We start from the raw sequence: 15953 nt of genomic DNA, 5'->3' as shown, positions 1-15953 counted from the left end.
TGTTGTTGCATATATATATATATATATATATATATATATATCACACACATGTATGTATATAAATATATAAAAAGCTTATCGATAAATGTAGCAATATTTACATAGGATTTATAAATTCAATTTTAATTAAAACTAACTTATATATTATTACAATAATTAAGAATTTTAGAAATATATCTATAATTAATAAAAAATAAACAAATAAATATATATATATATCACACACATTTATGTATATAAATATATAAAAAGCTTATCGATAAATGTAGCAATATTTACATAGGATTTATAAATTTAATTTTAATTAAAACTAACTTATATATTATTACAATAATTAAAAATTTTAAAAATATATCTATAATTAATAAAATATAAATTTATTTTATATGAAATATTTTTTTCATAAATTTATAAAAAATTAAATTAACCCTCCCTTTGGGAAGGGTATAGTAAAACAATGTTCTATAAAGTAAATTTTTCAAAGTAAGATTTTTTTTATGATTTTTAAAGATTCATAATTTTTTAGTATTTGAGAGAAAAAAAAAAGATTTTTTAAAGTATTTGAAGGTTTTAAAGAGAAAATTTTGTTAACCTATCAATTTGGTGAGTTAAAAAATGAAAATTTTTACAGACTTTTAAAAATCTCAAAAAATTATACTTTAAAAAACCTTTTATCGTATCAAATAAAAATTTAAGGTTTTTAAATATTGAAAAACCCTTCAATTACTTTATAAAACTCCTTCCCAAACAAAGGGTAAAGGAAAACTTTAAAAACATTAATAAAATAATTATATGTATAGCTGATAAATTAATTTATTTTTATTATTTTACATAAATTCAAATATAATTATATTAAAATATTTTTTAAATAAATAATTAGAAGATAGGGTTAGAAATCTATTAAGATTCATTAAAAAAATGATTTATATAAATAAATTACATTTATATTTTTATAAATAATATAAATTATAAAAGTATTTTTAAAAAATTTTATTTTAAATTATATTATAATAAAAATTTAATTATTTAGAATTTAAATACAAATAAAATTAAGAATTTTAAATTTATATAAACTCTCACATTATATAAATAATTAAATTGTAAGTCTTAAAAATTTTAGATATATATAAATTTTAAAATTAAATTAAATAATAAAAAATATAATTATAAATATTAGAAATAATGAATGGCAAGTTAGATGAAATCAATCTTCACCACATATATATATATATATATATATATATATATATATATATATATAGATCATAAAGTCCTGGTGTAGTCTTCGACTGATCTTCTCTGATTATCGTCATAATCAATGGCAATATAATCAATAGAGAGAGAGAGAGAGAGAGAGAGAGAGAGAGAGGAACAGTTGACTTGATGAGAAGTTTCGTTTTATAAAGAGAAGGGTTTTGGAGAAACAAAGAGACAGAGGAGATATCAGCAGCGCAGGAGGAGGAGGAGGAGGAGACATGGGCAGCATCAACGTCGTCGTCTGCTCTGGTGACGATAACAATAATAATAATAAGCCGCCAAGTTCATCAATCGCAGGCAACCATCTCATTCACAGAATCGTATTTCTGTTTTTAGTTGGAGTTTCAGTTTCATGCCTGGTTTTGTACAAGCAATCTTCATTCTTTCATCTTCCACTCCTTCTCACCAATTCCTTCTCTTCTTCTTCTTCACTTGCCATGTCTAATCACGCCATCTCTCCCCAGGTGAGACCTTCCTCTGCCATATCCATTATTTCTCTCTTATTAATTGGTTCATCTAGTCTACGTATACGTATATGAATCCTTCACGTTTCTTTCTCTCTTTTGTAAATTAAATATATTAATTTTATAATATAATTATTTTTATTAATTAAAATACCATAATTTTATTTTCTGATTTAATAACATTTAGTCTTCCTTTTCTTCTAGATTAATTTCCTTTGAAACATTTTTTATTTTCTTTTCTATGTGTTAGGTATAAAATCATGACATTATGAATATATATATATATATATATATATATATATATATATATATATAAAACTCCTTAATTTTTTTAATAAAGTAATTAATTAAAGGTTATTGACTTTTAATTTTACTTATTAAACTTATTAATTAGTCATTTAATTAAAATACAAGTAAAAGGAGCAAATAAGTTTAATTAAATTCACTGAGCTGGTTTGACGCCGGCAGCAATGGCGTTTTACCATGTCATTAGTGAATGATTAGTCACATTTATTTATAATAGGCTAACAAGAGATGTCTTATTCTTTAATTTAAATAAATAAAATAAATAAAATAATTAGAAAATTACCTGGAAATTTCTCTAAAATATTATAAAATGAGTTCCATCTGGGGAATTTATTATGCTATATTTAAAATTTATTTTTCATATTTATCTCAAAAGAAATTAAAGAGTGAAGTCCATAGCTTTGGCCGGCCTTTATTAGGAGAAGTTATTGAAAACTTAATTTCTAATAAAAGGAAAATAATTCAAAATATATCAATTTAAATTTTCAGAAAATAAATTTTACAATTATAAGAAAAAAAATATTACTATTTGAATTGCTATTAAAAAAATATTTCCTTAAAATTATTAATTAAAACTATTAAAATTGAATTTTAAATTAAATTATATAAAATAATTAAATATCTTTTTAAAACTGATTTTTTTTTAAAACAATATCTATAATTAAACCACAATTCTCCCAATATTTCAATTAAAGAAATGAGAGAAGGATACCAATTATTTTTGCAAAACATGTAATATAATAGATACATTGGTGCAACTTATAATCAATGTCTAATTCAATATTATTAAAGATTGTTGATGCTCATAGGCCAATTATTAACATATATATATTTATATATTTTAATTATTTAATTTTCACTTAAAATTAATGATGCCTCAAGAATCTCCACGAATGTAGATTTGTTAAACAATGAAGAACACCGAGTAATTAGTTTTTAATGCTTAAGTCAATATAAAAAATTGAAAGATGAAAGTAGAGAGAATAAGATAGACTTAGAAATGTCAATATAAAAAGATCTATTGTTAGCATCTTTATTGATCTTGAAAAATTTTCTTATTTTAGTTTTCTTTTTTTGATCTGATCTATCTCTTGGGGATTAGGGATCTACTTCTCATTAAGTCTCTAGGCTAGAGGTGTCCATCCCATCCAACATTTAGTCAAGTCGCCAGAGCGGGCCTCGTGGGGCGACTAGAGTCAAAAAAAAAAATTAAAGGCGATTCTTTTTTTGTGGTCCAATCCTATCCTTGAATTAGAAATGTCATAACAATGTCACACCATTAATTATGGCTATTTTTTTTCCAATGAATACAATTAATTGCTAGAGTGAATTATTGTTTGCCCTGTAATTGTCATGAGATAATATCATAATCACAAGTAAATGACAGTAACGTTCATGAAAAGGACTAAACAGCTAACAGATAAAAATAAAAGGATTAAATAGATAATTTTATTAAAATATAAGGATTAAATAATATAATTTGTTGTGTTGATTTGACAATGATTTGCAGGGGAATTATGGTTCAGAATTGGAGAGAGTTGTAAAAGCAGCATCAATGGCAAATAAAACAGTGATAATAACAACTCTAAATGAAGCATGGGCAGAGCCAGGATCTATAATTGATCTATTCTTGGAGAGTTTTAAAATTGGAAACAGCACAGAGAAGCTTCTGAAGCATTTGATAATAGTATCACTTGATCAGAAGGCACATACTCGTTGCTTAGCAATTCATCCACACTGTTTTGCACTTGAAACTAAAGGACTCAATTTTTCAAGTGAGGCTTACTTCATGACCCCAAATTACCTGGAGATGATGTGGAGAAGAATTCATTTCTTAGGTACTGTTCTGCAGATGGGTTACAACTTTGTTTTCACGGTAAACTCTTGTTCTCTTGTAAATCCCAGTTTGCAAACTCATGAAATTTTTTGATCAAGAAGTGTATTTCGTTCACTAGGATGCTGATATAATGTGGCTTCGAGATCCATTTCCACACTTCTATGAAGATGCAGATTTCCAGATAGCTTGTGACAATTATTATGGAAACCCATCTGATAGAAATAATAGTCCAAATGGTGGATTCAACTATGTGAAATCTAATGGAGGAACGATTGAATTTTACAAGTTTTGGTACTCATCAAGACAAAAGTTTCCAGGACTTCATGATCAAGATGTGTTGAACAAGATCAAATATGATCCATTAATTGACAAACTTGGAATGCAAATGAGGTTTCTGGATACAGCTTATTTTGGTGGGTTTTGTGAACCAAGCAAAGATTTCAACTTGGTTTGCACAATGCATGCAAATTGTTGTTTTGGTTTGGAAACTAAAGTTCATGATCTTAAGATGGTGCTTGAAGATTGGAGAAGATACATGTTGACCCCTCCCAATTTAATACCATTTTCTTCATTTTCTTGGAGAGCTCCACAAAAATGCAGGTATTCCAATATATTTGCTACACAATATATACATAGAGAGATGGCAATTTCATTCCAGTGATAGTTGCATACATGTTGAACATAAGATATTCATATTCGACTTCCCCTCTCTTGCTTTTGTTAAAAAAAAAAAACTCTAAAACAATTAAATACAGGATTTCATGTTATTGTTTCTAATATTATTCTTTCTTCTCCATTTACATACAGGACTTCATAAATCTTGCCAAACTGCAAGAGAATATTGAGCAAGGCAATAAGAATTATCAGTCTTTCTTTACACATTTTCAAGCCAATTGGATAAATTCAATGATGGTGAGAAATTTATGTTTCTTCAATTTTCATTAACTCCTAAAATCAAAGCTCTTGACAATTTGTATTGATTCTTTTTTTTTCTTTTTGTTTTTTTTTAATTGTTAATAGATCTTGCATAAAGTCTCATCAGAATAATAATTTGTATTCATAATTTTGTTTGTTTAATTTAACAATCTTTTATGCATAAAATTGATGAATTTTTCAATTGTATATGTTGACAAATTTAAATCACAAATAGAGATTTTTATATTTTATTATGGTCTTATAAATTCATCAAAATTCAAAACCATTTGATTTACTTAGTACCGAAACTTAATCTCAATTTTTCTTTACTTAGAGGGTATTTGTCTTAACTTATAAATTGATTATACCAATTTATAAACTCTACAAATGAGCTAATTTATTTACTTATAATAATTTTTGAATTTATAAATTAAAAAAATAAATAAATTCAAGAGACCTGTTCTTTTATGTGCTTGTAAGCTAATTCAATTAAGTGTTTTACTATATTATTTTTGTTTAATTTTTAAAATTTTACTATAGATATTGTTTAATATCCATTTTAATTATTTTAAAAATAAATATAGTCATAAGCTATTTTTAACGAAATTTATTAATTATTTATCAGTCACTCATAAGCATTTTAATCAAAACACATAATTACTTAAAATTTTAAATGTTTATAAGAACTATAAGCTAATTATTATAAATTAAACCAAATATACTCTTAATCTCAAGAAAATATGCATAATGTTATTTTGAAGAAATTTAGGAATTGACATCAAAGAAAAAAAAAAAAAACAAAAAACAGGGGAGGGGGAGGGGAAGCAAAATCCTCCCCCTTCCTTCATCTACCAGCGCCACCATGACCACACCAGCACCAACCAACACCAGCACATTCAAGTGACAACGGTGAGCCCCAAACCACGGCAAAACGGCGAGTAGTAGCTGAGGAAAACGAAAGAGAAAGACAAAGGCGCAGTAAAATTACAATTGACCATTCCAATCATTCTGTAAATGGGTGAAAGCAAGGTCAATGACACTCAACTCCTTCATTTGAGACCTTATTCGTGATCATCACATTCCCAGTTTTCAATTGGCATCAACCTTGCACATTTCCAGAATCAGGCAATCGAGATTTTGCTTTGGTAATTAACCTTAATCATAATTTCTAATGTTAGCCTCAGCTTCTTTTGAATTAATTTCCATTTATCTAAGAAAAAAAAAACCTTGCTTGACATTGAAAACAATAATAGAATTAATTGGTTATCTAAGCTGAGATCAACAAATGGTTAGATTAAAATTTTATTTTACTTATAAAATCAAGAGTTTAAATCTTATAGTTATCATTATTGAAAGAATTTTATTTGAATATCATTCTTAATTCAAATCTGAAAAATTACATAATTAAATCGAAAAGAATATAAAAGATAAGATTGAGATTTCATAAACTTCCGATAAGCATTGAATTTATATATTATTTACCTCTAGAATATTTTGGATAAATAAAAATAATATTTTCTTTTTCATAAAAAAATAAATTTTCTTAAAATATAAAAATGAGTTTCACGTTATTATAAAAAATAATATATATGGGCTAAATATATTTAATAATTTCTTATGAGGATTTTGCATTTTTTATTATTTATTGAGTTTGCCTTCTAAGAAAGGAAATATCCTAAGTATAAAAGAAATTGTCAGATTTTAAGCAAAATTTTGTTTTTATTTCATAGTAGATTTTTTTTTTTTTTAAAAATCTATTTCTTAATAGTTTTTCTAATTATTGCCTTACAAATGAGGGACAATTATCAGAGAGGGATGAAAAAAAATACGTTTTTATTAAAAATAAATTATAAATATTTTATTATTTTAATATTTTTATAATAAACGTATGATAAATATAATTTTTTAATTTAATATATATATATATATATATTTATTTATTTATATCTTAAATCTGAGCATGAGCAAAATGTGTAAAGGCTTAGGATACTTTCTTGGGTATGCAAAAAAAAAAAAAAAAAAGGATAAGCTAAAATTCTACACTCTACGAGCAATGAGATTAAGCTTTGGATTTCTCAAAAAAAAAAAAGGTTTGGACGGCAAACAGCAGTGGCAAAAGCGTAGTTAACTGAAATTGGAGGGGCTGTTGATCTCATACCACACAAGTGCAAAGCTAATCAGAAAGAGGGGCGTATTTCATCTCTCTTCTCAAAAGTCTCTCTCCATCCCTAACCGTTTCATCTTAATTTCTGGTTCATTTTATTGATTTGTCTATTAAAAATCGAAAAATCCTTTCTTTTTCTTGTTTGGGCGCTGGTGTTTGCAGAGAACTGAAGATGGAAGCAGCTGCAGCAGCCGCGGCTGTTGTTGGATCTTCGTTTAGGATTCATAGACCTGCAACTTCTGTTGGGGGATCGGTGTTTCTCGCTGCCAATGGCCCCCATTTTGTGCGTTTTTCTATCAAATATGACTTCCCAACTAATAAGGTACCACTATGTTTTTTTTTTTTTCCTAATTGGGTTTAGGGTCTTCCAATTTTCTGAGTAAATTTGATTTTGCCCCTTTGAATGCTGTCTCTTATGTTTATGCTTTTCAGTTATAAAGCCTTTATCTTTTGTGAAAATTTTGACTCTATACTTATGTGGGGAAGTTGGAATTTCATATCAATTACCGTAGTTGTAGATTTTGGAAAAGGTAGATGTTTTATGCTCAGAAGGTGCTTGATACCTATTTTCTTTTGATTTTTCGATGGATTTCAGCATTGTTCCTTAGTTTCATATGGAAAATCGGGGCATAGAAGAGTGGGTTTTGGAAGGGGGATATCTGCAATAGTAAGAGCGTCATCATCGTCACCGCCTTCAGATTCTTCTGGGTCACTAGCTCCAATAGCACCGCTTCAGTTCGAGTCCCCTATAGGGCAGTTCTTATCTCAAATCTTGATTACTCATCCACATCTTGTACCAGCAGCAGTTGAGAAACAGCTAGAGCAGTTCCAAACTGACCGTGATGCAGATAAAGAGAAGGAAGAGCCTGGCACTGATTTAGTATTGTACAGGTAAGTTGCATAAATTGCAGTTTGCAGAGATAAAGAAGTTTTTGATAGGTTTCATGCTGAGAATCTAATGATGGGTTTTTGATACTTTTAGGAGAATTGCCGAGGTGAAGGCCAATGAAAGGAGAAAAGCTTTAGAAGAGATTTTGTATGCGTTGGTTGTGCAGAAATTTATGGATGCTAATGTTTCTTTGATACCCACAATAGCCCCCTCTTCTGCTGACCCATCTGACCGTGTGGATAAGTGGCCAAGCCAAGACGAGAAGCTCAAGCAACTTCACTCTCCTGAAGCATATGAGATGATTCAGAACCATCTAGCTCTCATTTTGGGAAACAGGGCAGCAGATTCAACTACAGTAGCACAGATAAGCAAACTAAGGGCTGGACAGGTGTATGCAGCATCTGTGATGTATGGATACTTCCTCAAGCGTGTTGATCAGAGGTTTCAGCTTGAGAAGACAATGAAAATCCTTCCTAACGTAGTGGATGAGGGAGGTAGTAATGTTCAACAAGATATGAAATCTAGTCGCGGAGAGGATGCCTTTCAAGCTGTGTCTTCCCACCCAGAAGCCTGGGCCGGTAGTATCAGTCCAGGGGGATTTGGTCATAGCATAAAGTCCTCTCGACTGCGAAGTTATGTGATGTCCTTTGATGGAGAGACACTTCAGAGACATGCAACAATAAGATCCAAAGAGGCAATTAGCATCATTGAGAAGCACACAGAGGCCTTGTTTGGAAGACCAGAAATTGTGATAACTCCTCAAGGGACCATTGACTCTTCCAAGGATGAACTTGTGAAGATCAGCTTTGGTGGTTTGAGGAGACTTGTTTTGGAGGCTGTGACTTTTGGTTCATTCCTCTGGGATGTTGAGAGCTATGTGGATTCAAGGTACCATTTTGTTATGAACTGAGGAATTCTTGCCTGGATTCCTGTTAAAGCAAATTTGTGTCAAGAGGTACAACTAACGGAATTTAAATGTCATAAGTGAGAGTAAATTACTAAATTCGGTGATAACATCCTAGTAATTGTACTGATATTTTTGTTCATAGTTTTGTTAATGTAATTTCTTGTTTTAGTTTGCATGGTGAAACGGAGATGGCTATATGAAATTCGTTTTACTATCTTTCATTACTATTCTTTACATACGCATAAAATCTCAATGATTGTAAGTTTAATTAATTTTAGTTCTTCTTTATTGATGAAACTAAGCTGACCGCTACGGAAATCCGCCGCTTCAGGTCCTGGAAAAAGAATGAATTAAAATTAGATCGGACCAATTCGGTTTCAATTGATTTTGATTTTCAATTTTTTTTTTCGATAATTCTGGCTCGGATTTTAATTTTTAATGGTTCCATTTTCAGTTTAAAAATAATTTAGTCTATGTGACCCCTTGAAGAGCCACTATTTAAAAAAAATGAATTGAATCAAAATTAACAAATTAAATCGCAGATTTTGATCTATTCAGTTTAGGACTTAGAAATAGGAGGCCGAAATCGATCCCTGTAGTTGACCCGACTCAAATATAAGCTCTTAAATCATTAACTCAAACTAATTTCAAATTTATTCCAAATCGATTTGCGATCAAGAGTTTTCTTTAAAAAATTAAAAAAAAATATTGACTATCACCTGAACAAAACAAGTTAGGGAAAATTAATGTCAAAATTAAAATGATAGGAAAATGCATATGGTAACAGTGGCAGTTCATGATTGGCTGATCATGCGGAAAGAGAATCCACTTGTCAATTAAAAAACAGATGATGAACTCAGAACTACTCTACTCTCCGGGGAAGACCAAACAAGAGATTCTTTTCTTAGGACTCCATTTTTTTGAGGTGTTTTCCAGATTCTTTTCTTCAGGTATTGATTACTGTTAATTATATTTAATTCCATCTAATGCACAATTGAGTGACTCAAATCAAGAAGTTTCAGTTTCTTTTTAGTTTTGTTAAACCTTGTTTTGTTCTTGTGTCAATTGTTTCTTCACCTTCTCAGATTTCTTTTTGTGTATGTAATTCGACTTGTAGATAACCTTTTGGCAATACTTTCATGGGCTTCTTCCCTTTTACTGAATTAGCTCTTCTCGATCTGTTTGGTTGACAAGAAACACAAGATAGAAAATTTTCAAAAGTATATATTTTTCCTGTTTCTTGTTAAGAAGCCATGTCATCTTTTCCTTCTTGTCCATCAAACCCAAAATCCATCTTAGTGGGAATGGATTCTCGTTTGGAGGAGTTGAGCTCATATATGGATATAGGAGTACAGGATGTTCGCATGGTAGGAATTTGTGGAATGGGAGGAATAGGAAAGACAACCATTGCAAGAACTTTTTACAATTCTCTGTCTTATCAGTTTGAGGGCTCGGCCTTTCTTGCCAATGTTAGGGAAGTTTCATCGAAAGTTGGCCTGGTTTCTTTACAAGAACAGCTTCTTTCTGAAATTCTTAAGGAGAAAAAGGTTAAATTATGGAATGTGTATAATGGAATGGACATGATAAGAAGCAAGCTACGGTTCAAAAGGGTGTTGATTGTTATGGATGATTTGGATCAACTAAACCAATTGCAAAAACTAGCTGGAAAAATTGATTGGTTTGGTTCAGGGAGTAGAATTCTTGTTACTACTAGAGATGAGCATTTGCTTATTAGTCATGGAGTGGATAAAATATACAAGGCTAAAGGACTAGATAATACTGAAGCTCTTCAACTTCTAAGTTTAAGAGCCTTCCAAAATTACCAGCCTCCAGAAGAATATGAGAAGTTATCATCTAATGTGGTGCATTATGCCAGTGGCCTTCCATTAGCCCTTGAAGTTTTGGGTTCCTTCTTGTTTGGTAAAACTTTGGATGAATGGAGAGCTGCATTAGACAAGATGAAAGAAAATCCCGAAAAAAAAATTTTGGATACACTTAAAATAAGTTTTGATGGATTAGAGGATACAGAAAAACAAATATTCCTAGATATAGCATGTTTCTTCAAAGGAAAGAACAAAGATCTTGTAATAAAGATAATGGATGGTTGTCATTTTTACCCCGATATTGGAATAAGAGTTCTAATTGATAAATCTCTTATAAGAATTGTTGGTCGAAGGTTATTGATGCATGATTTGCTACAAGAAATGGGTTGGAAAATTGTTCGACAAGAGTCCCCAAAAGAACCTGGAAAACGTAGTAGGCTGTGGCTTTATCAGGACATCTTTCATGTCTGCACAAGAAATTCGGTACTTTCCCCTTTATTTTTCTATTTTAAAAAAAAAATATATTGGATTTAGTGGATTAAATCGCTTGCTGTATCACTTTAAGCTTGTCTGCCTAATTGTTTAGGGAACAGAAGATGTTGAAGGCATTGTCCTAGACTTGCAACGACCAAAACGGGCATCTTTGAGTTCTAAAGCTTTCGTGAAGCTGAACAAACTCAGATTGCTGATATTTCATAATGTGAACTTCTCAGAGGGTCTTGAATATCTTTCTAATGACTTGCGATTTCTAGAATGGCATGGATATCCTTTCAAAAAATTCCCAAAAACCTTCCAATCCAAGGAACTTGTTGAAATTAATATGTGCTACAGCAAGGCTAAACAACTTTGGAAGGGTGTAAAGGTATAAAAGTTATAATTTATTTATTTTGAAGAAGAGTTTTAGTTCACAATGGCTAAACCTATAGTATCTGTTATCATCTTTAACGTGCAGCAATTTAACAAGTTGAAAATCCTGCAACTCAGTCACTCCCAAAGTCTTGTCAAGACACCAGACTTTAGAGGGGCTCCAAATCTTGAGGAGCTTATTCTTGAAGGTTGTACAGAACTGCATGAGATTGACCAATCCATTGGGATTCTTGATGGACTAGTTTTATTGAACTTGAAAGACTGTAAAATGCTTGAAAGTGTTCCGAGCAGTCTATATGGCTTAAAAACCCTTAAAATTTTAAATCTCTCTGGTTGTTTGAGACTTGACTACATGATGGAGGAATTGGAACGTTTGGAAAGTTTGGAGGAGCTTGATTTAAGTGGAACTGCAATAAAGCAGCCATCTGCTTCTCTCTCACTCTTCAAGAATCTTAAGATGCTATCGCTCAGAGGATGTCAAAGACAACTGCCTGAAACTGAGAGGTCCCTCTTATCTTTCTTGCCAGTTAAAGGCTCAAATTTGATGGGTTTTAGCTCTCTAATATGGTTAGATCTTAGTTATTGTGGTCTGCAGGAACAAATAGTCCCTAACAATTTCAGCTCCTTACCCTCATTATTGTCATTAAATCTGGATGGAAACAATTTCCACACCTTACCTGCAAGTATCAATGCATTTCCTAAGCTCGAACAACTCCATTTGGATGATTGCAAGATGCTTCAATCATTGCAAAAACTTCCATCAAACTTGAATTTCGTAACAGCACAAGCATGCACTTCATTGGAAATTTTAGACCTATGCAGTTTGCAATCTTTGCGATTAAATCTTTCTAATTGCTTTAAGTTGGGTGGGAATCAAACCCACAACAGCTTTGTGTTTACAATGCTAAGAAAATACCAGAAGGGGTGTCTCTCTTTCTCTCATAGAGAAGATCAAAGTTCTGCTATGGTACCCCGGGAATATAATTTAAAACCTGGATTTGATGTTGTTGTTCCTGGAAATGAAATTCCAGAGTGGTTCAGCCATCAAAGCTTGTGGCTTTCTAATGATTACTGCTCTTCTGCAACTATACAACTGCCACCAGGGTGGGTTGATTGCAAGTGGATGGGATTTGCTGTTTTTGCCGTCTTTTTAATTAAAGATCGAGATTCATCTTGCTTCTATGATCTAGATCTTGCATGTTTTATTAAAATCATGAACAATACTTGGAAGCATGAACTTGATAGTCGTTGTTTATCAATGGTGCACTATCTTGAATCAGATCACACTTGGCTTTTCTATTTGTCTCGCAATAAGTTATTTGATACAGTTTCCCAGGATACAATCAGGACAGCTAGTCACATTGAGGTTAGGTTCAGTATACATGGTACAGCCTTGTATGTGAAGAAATTTGGGCTCCATGTAGTATACGAGGAAGAGGTGCTAGACTCCAGCCAAATAATTATCAGTCCTGAAGATGAGAATTCAGGAGTGAGTGGTGGTGCCTTCATTAAGCGAAGCCGTGAAGATGGCTCTAATTATTCCAGTGGAAGAGGCTGCTTGGACAAAGAACCACAAGCTAAGAGATCAAAAGAGCTCTAGTGAAGGTATAGCCATCTTATGCATTAGCCCAATTAACAGAATTTTCCCTTGTCATATATTGTTATTGTCACTTGGATTATTGGTGGAACAAGACTTGTTTTTTCAGAATTTTTCTTAGATGTTTCTTGCTATAATAAATGCTATTCTGTATCATCCACATCATTGTTTTTTTTTTTTTTTTTTTTATTAAACCACTGATATCTCCTAACTCATTGGATTAGGCCTAGTTTTACTCCCATCGGAGACCAATTATGGGGATAAAACACTCATAACGAGAATTTTCTCCATTCATAATAATCAAGCACTCGATTTTGCTTAAAAGATACATTATCCTTTACCACTCATGCCAACCTCGTTGATCCACATCATTATTTTTTTATGATTTATGATTATTGCTCATTATCATAATTAATTGTATTAGCTAGTTTCTTTTAGCAATTGCATGTGCATTTTTCCTATTTAATTATGATTAGAGATATTTGTAAGCCACATTTTAAACATGAGATTAAATTTTCTTATGAGTAAGAAGTTCAATTGAATTTTTTTATTTGTTTTCATTTATCAATCATTATTATTATAAATGGCACAATCATTAAATGGATCCATTTAAAAATAATTAGATAATGATAAAATTATAAAAGATTAACATTCCTTAATTAATGATAATAATTATAATAAATACCCTAATTCTACAAAATAAAATACAACCTTCAAACTACTTTTCCTAATAAAATCTACAATTTTTTTTGGGGGGGTAATCATGCTTTAAAAATGTATGAGAAAATGATGTCTTGTATTTTGTCTAATATCTAATCCCCCATTAACACAAATTGGGTTACAATGTCTTCTAGCTCTAAATTCTTATAGCGATTGGTAAAGCAACTTGGTTGTGGTCCATCTATGCAAAATATTACCAAAAACATCATAGAATGCAATCTCTGCTTCAGTTTGAGTCAACTGCACTGACATAAAACCTTGGCCATCGTAGAAAAATTTTAGACCTTCTCTGTTCAATTCTTTAAGGTCTCCCCTCCAAGCTTTAGACCCCGCTCCACTTGTCAGAAATTGTATTGGACTGCCATGGTATCAAAATCATCTTAGAATTAAAAATAAGAACTTTTGCTCTTGTTTATAATTATGCAATTGGGATGAATTTGTTTTTAAATAAGGTACCTCTTTGTGTCACTGATATGTTCAAGGCAATGGTCATGTCCATTCATGTAAAAATCAACATTGTTGGCCATGAGTACTGGAAGAAGCTTATCTACGAGTTCTTGGGTGTCCCCATGATGTCCAATGCTTCTGATTGCATGATGACCAATAACGATCTTCCATTTGGCATATGATTCCCTCAATGCCAATTCTAGATCCTTTATCATTCAGAAAAAAAAAAATTACATAAAATTTCATTTGTTCAGAAGTTCAGAGCAATTGAGATCATGAAGAATTCAGATTAGTAAAAATAAATAAACAAAAAAAATAAATACCTTTATTAGATTTGCAATGTAAGACTTGCGAGAGGGGATGCCCTTCCAGTCGTAACTATGGCCCTCTCCATCACTGAAGTAGACATCGACAAAAGGAGTGGTGTCCACAAAGAATATTTCAGCCAATTCTATTCAACCCAAGAATAATTTTAGTTAGTATTTACAGAAATTCGATGTCCCTTTTGGATGCATGATCGACCGAGTTTAAGATAATACTTCAAAAGTTGATCATTGAACTAATAATTGAATGCTAAGGTTTAATACATCATCTGCAAGATTATTTTTTAAATAAAGATTAAAAGAAGAGAAAATGCATATGAATTTAAATTGAAGAAGAAACCAACCAGCATCTACAATGAAAGATCTTAAACAAAGCCATCTGCTATCAAGGTTTCTAAGGTGAGGACTCAATTGTGCTTCTGCATTGCCTCTATAATCATGGTTACCCAGAACTGCAATAATCAATACAAATATATACATTCTTTAAGAAAAGATAATTAAAATATATATTCAATAAATAATAAGTAGCTTTAGTTTTGGAACTTGCCGCTGTACCACTGCTTCTGGAGGCTTTTAGCAGTGTAGATTTTAGTAAAAGATTCTTGAAATGCATGGTCTTGTTCACTTTTCAATCCATTTTCATAGAAATTATCCCCTGTTGATACTACAAAATCTATGTCCAGCTTCTCTCCAATCCTTCCCATCTATTAACCAAAACAAAAAAATCATTATAAATCAAAATGGTATCGAAATTATGATCTGTAAGTTCTTGAATTCTTGTTTCAAGCAGAGACATATATAAAAGAAGGAAGAACCTGAAGAGCAACAAGAGACTGGTTGAAAGCACCTCGTCTACCCCAATCACCAAGGACCAAAAAGCTAAGAGACCCATGAGGAGATTTTGGAGGGTGTTGAAATCGTAGAAGCTCAGCATATGAGGAGAAGAGCATAGAGGTTAAAATTACAAGGCAGCATGTGAGCACAAATGAGTTGCTGATAAAGAGGGCTGCCATGGCTGCTGTGGCATGAAGAGACTAACTAGACATGTGTTTATATAATGTAATGATAAGAAAGAAAAGCTTTGAAAGAAGAGAAGAGAATGCATGGGAATGAGAAATCAAATGACAGACAGACAGACAGAGCAAGTGAAAGAATGGGGACACATTCCCCACAGTGGGAGGAAGGGATATGCGAATATGCCTGTCACACGAATGTTTGAGATGCGATTCTACAGGATATTCGGTTATTTTAACATCATCTCTTTTAATATTGTCCTTCACTTTAGATCAAGTAATTAAATCCCTTCACTCTTTTAATATTATCCTCTCCATTTTACCAAAAATTCTTATCCATATTTTCAATCTGTTTGAAATATGTTAGTTAAAATTAATTTAAAATTAAATTTATATGTTTTAATTGTAAAAATTCTGAAATAAT

The 15953-nt window shown here is 31.1% G+C and overlaps 4 protein-coding genes across 6 annotated transcripts; 3 read left to right on the top strand and 1 right to left on the bottom strand.

Moving 5' to 3' along the window:
- Window positions 1–1272: 1272 nt before the first annotated feature.
- On the top strand, window positions 1273–5028 carry LOC110649935 (uncharacterized protein At4g15970). Its single transcript, XM_021804691.2, has 4 exons — window positions 1273–1721; window positions 3538–3903; window positions 3983–4464; window positions 4672–5028. Exons 1-4 carry the CDS (start codon window positions 1476–1478, stop codon window positions 4679–4681), a joined length of 1104 nt encoding a protein of 367 aa, XP_021660383.2. The 5' UTR covers window positions 1273–1475; the 3' UTR covers window positions 4682–5028.
- A 1813-nt stretch (window positions 5029–6841) lies between these two features.
- Window positions 6842–8963, top strand: LOC110649938 (UV-B-induced protein At3g17800, chloroplastic). Of its 2 annotated transcripts, XM_021804696.2 has the most exons (4): window positions 6842–6993; window positions 7106–7265; window positions 7539–7834; window positions 7926–8963. In XM_021804696.2, the coding sequence occupies exons 2-4, from the start codon at window positions 7116–7118 to the stop codon at window positions 8740–8742; spliced, it is 1263 nt and encodes a 420-aa protein (XP_021660388.2). In that variant the 5' UTR covers window positions 6842–6993; window positions 7106–7115; the 3' UTR covers window positions 8743–8963. The 2 variants fall into 2 exon arrangements, with proteins under 2 accessions (XP_021660388.2, XP_021660387.2); XM_021804695.2 differs by lacking the exon at window positions 6842–6993 and having other exon boundaries at window positions 7000–7265.
- A 520-nt stretch (window positions 8964–9483) lies between these two features.
- Window positions 9484–15439, top strand: LOC110649933 (disease resistance protein RUN1). 2 transcript variants are annotated; one of them, XM_058131783.1, is made up of 4 exons: window positions 9484–11045; window positions 11149–11424; window positions 11515–13034; window positions 15307–15439. In XM_058131783.1, exons 1-3 carry the CDS (start codon window positions 9993–9995, stop codon window positions 13027–13029), a joined length of 2844 nt encoding a protein of 947 aa, XP_057987766.1. In that variant the 5' UTR covers window positions 9484–9992; the 3' UTR covers window positions 13030–13034; window positions 15307–15439. The 2 variants fall into 2 exon arrangements, with proteins under 2 accessions (XP_057987766.1, XP_021660380.2); XM_021804688.2 differs by lacking the exon at window positions 15307–15439 and having other exon boundaries at window positions 9486–9689; window positions 9857–11045; window positions 11515–13182.
- Window positions 13662–15529, bottom strand: LOC110649934 (purple acid phosphatase 17). The gene is made up of 6 exons (XM_021804690.2): window positions 15332–15529; window positions 15064–15220; window positions 14861–14968; window positions 14517–14644; window positions 14203–14399; window positions 13662–14104 (listed from the first exon to the last, which is right to left on the bottom strand). The coding sequence occupies exons 1-6, from the start codon at window positions 15527–15529 to the stop codon at window positions 13891–13893; spliced, it is 1002 nt and encodes a 333-aa protein (XP_021660382.2). The 3' UTR covers window positions 13662–13890.
- Window positions 15530–15953: the final 424 nt, after the last annotated feature.

The sequence above is a fragment of the Hevea brasiliensis genome, chromosome 13 (assembly GCF_030052815.1).
Source record: "Hevea brasiliensis isolate MT/VB/25A 57/8 chromosome 13, ASM3005281v1, whole genome shotgun sequence".
In the NCBI taxonomy this organism is placed as follows: domain Eukaryota; kingdom Viridiplantae; phylum Streptophyta; class Magnoliopsida; order Malpighiales; family Euphorbiaceae; genus Hevea; species Hevea brasiliensis.
The sequence above is the reverse complement of the archived record's forward strand: the minus strand, read 5'-3'. Positions and strand labels throughout refer to the sequence as shown.

Excerpts from the sequence above, each read along its gene's own strand:
- LOC110649933 (XM_058131783.1), top strand. The coding sequence starts at position 9,993 with ATGTCATCTTTTCCTTCTTGTCCATCAAACCCAAAATCCATCTTAGTG. Across the intron at positions 11,046-11,148 it reads ATGTCTGCACAAGAAATTCG|GGAACAGAAGATGTTGAAGG; the intron begins GTACTTTCCCCT and ends CTAATTGTTTAG. Across the intron at positions 11,425-11,514 it reads AACTTTGGAAGGGTGTAAAG|CAATTTAACAAGTTGAAAAT; the intron begins GTATAAAAGTTA and ends TTTAACGTGCAG.
- LOC110649935 (XM_021804691.2), top strand. The coding sequence starts at position 1,476 with ATGGGCAGCATCAACGTCGTCGTCTGCTCTGGTGACGATAACAATAAT. Across the intron at positions 1,722-3,537 it reads ATCACGCCATCTCTCCCCAG|GGGAATTATGGTTCAGAATT; the intron begins GTGAGACCTTCC and ends AATGATTTGCAG. Across the intron at positions 3,904-3,982 it reads GTTACAACTTTGTTTTCACG|GATGCTGATATAATGTGGCT; the intron begins GTAAACTCTTGT and ends TTCGTTCACTAG.
- LOC110649934 (XM_021804690.2), bottom strand. The coding sequence starts at position 15,529 with ATGGCAGCCCTCTTTATCAGCAACTCATTTGTGCTCACATGCTGCCTT. Across the intron at positions 14,645-14,860 it reads ATCTTTCATTGTAGATGCTG|AATTGGCTGAAATATTCTTT; the intron begins GTTGGTTTCTTC and ends TGGGTTGAATAG. Across the intron at positions 14,105-14,202 it reads CATATCAGTGACACAAAGAG|TCCAATACAATTTCTGACAA; the intron begins GTACCTTATTTA and ends ATACCATGGCAG.
- LOC110649938 (XM_021804696.2), top strand. The coding sequence starts at position 7,116 with ATGGAAGCAGCTGCAGCAGCCGCGGCTGTTGTTGGATCTTCGTTTAGG. Across the intron at positions 7,266-7,538 it reads ATGACTTCCCAACTAATAAG|CATTGTTCCTTAGTTTCATA; the intron begins GTACCACTATGT and ends GATGGATTTCAG. Across the intron at positions 7,835-7,925 it reads ACTGATTTAGTATTGTACAG|GAGAATTGCCGAGGTGAAGG; the intron begins GTAAGTTGCATA and ends TGATACTTTTAG.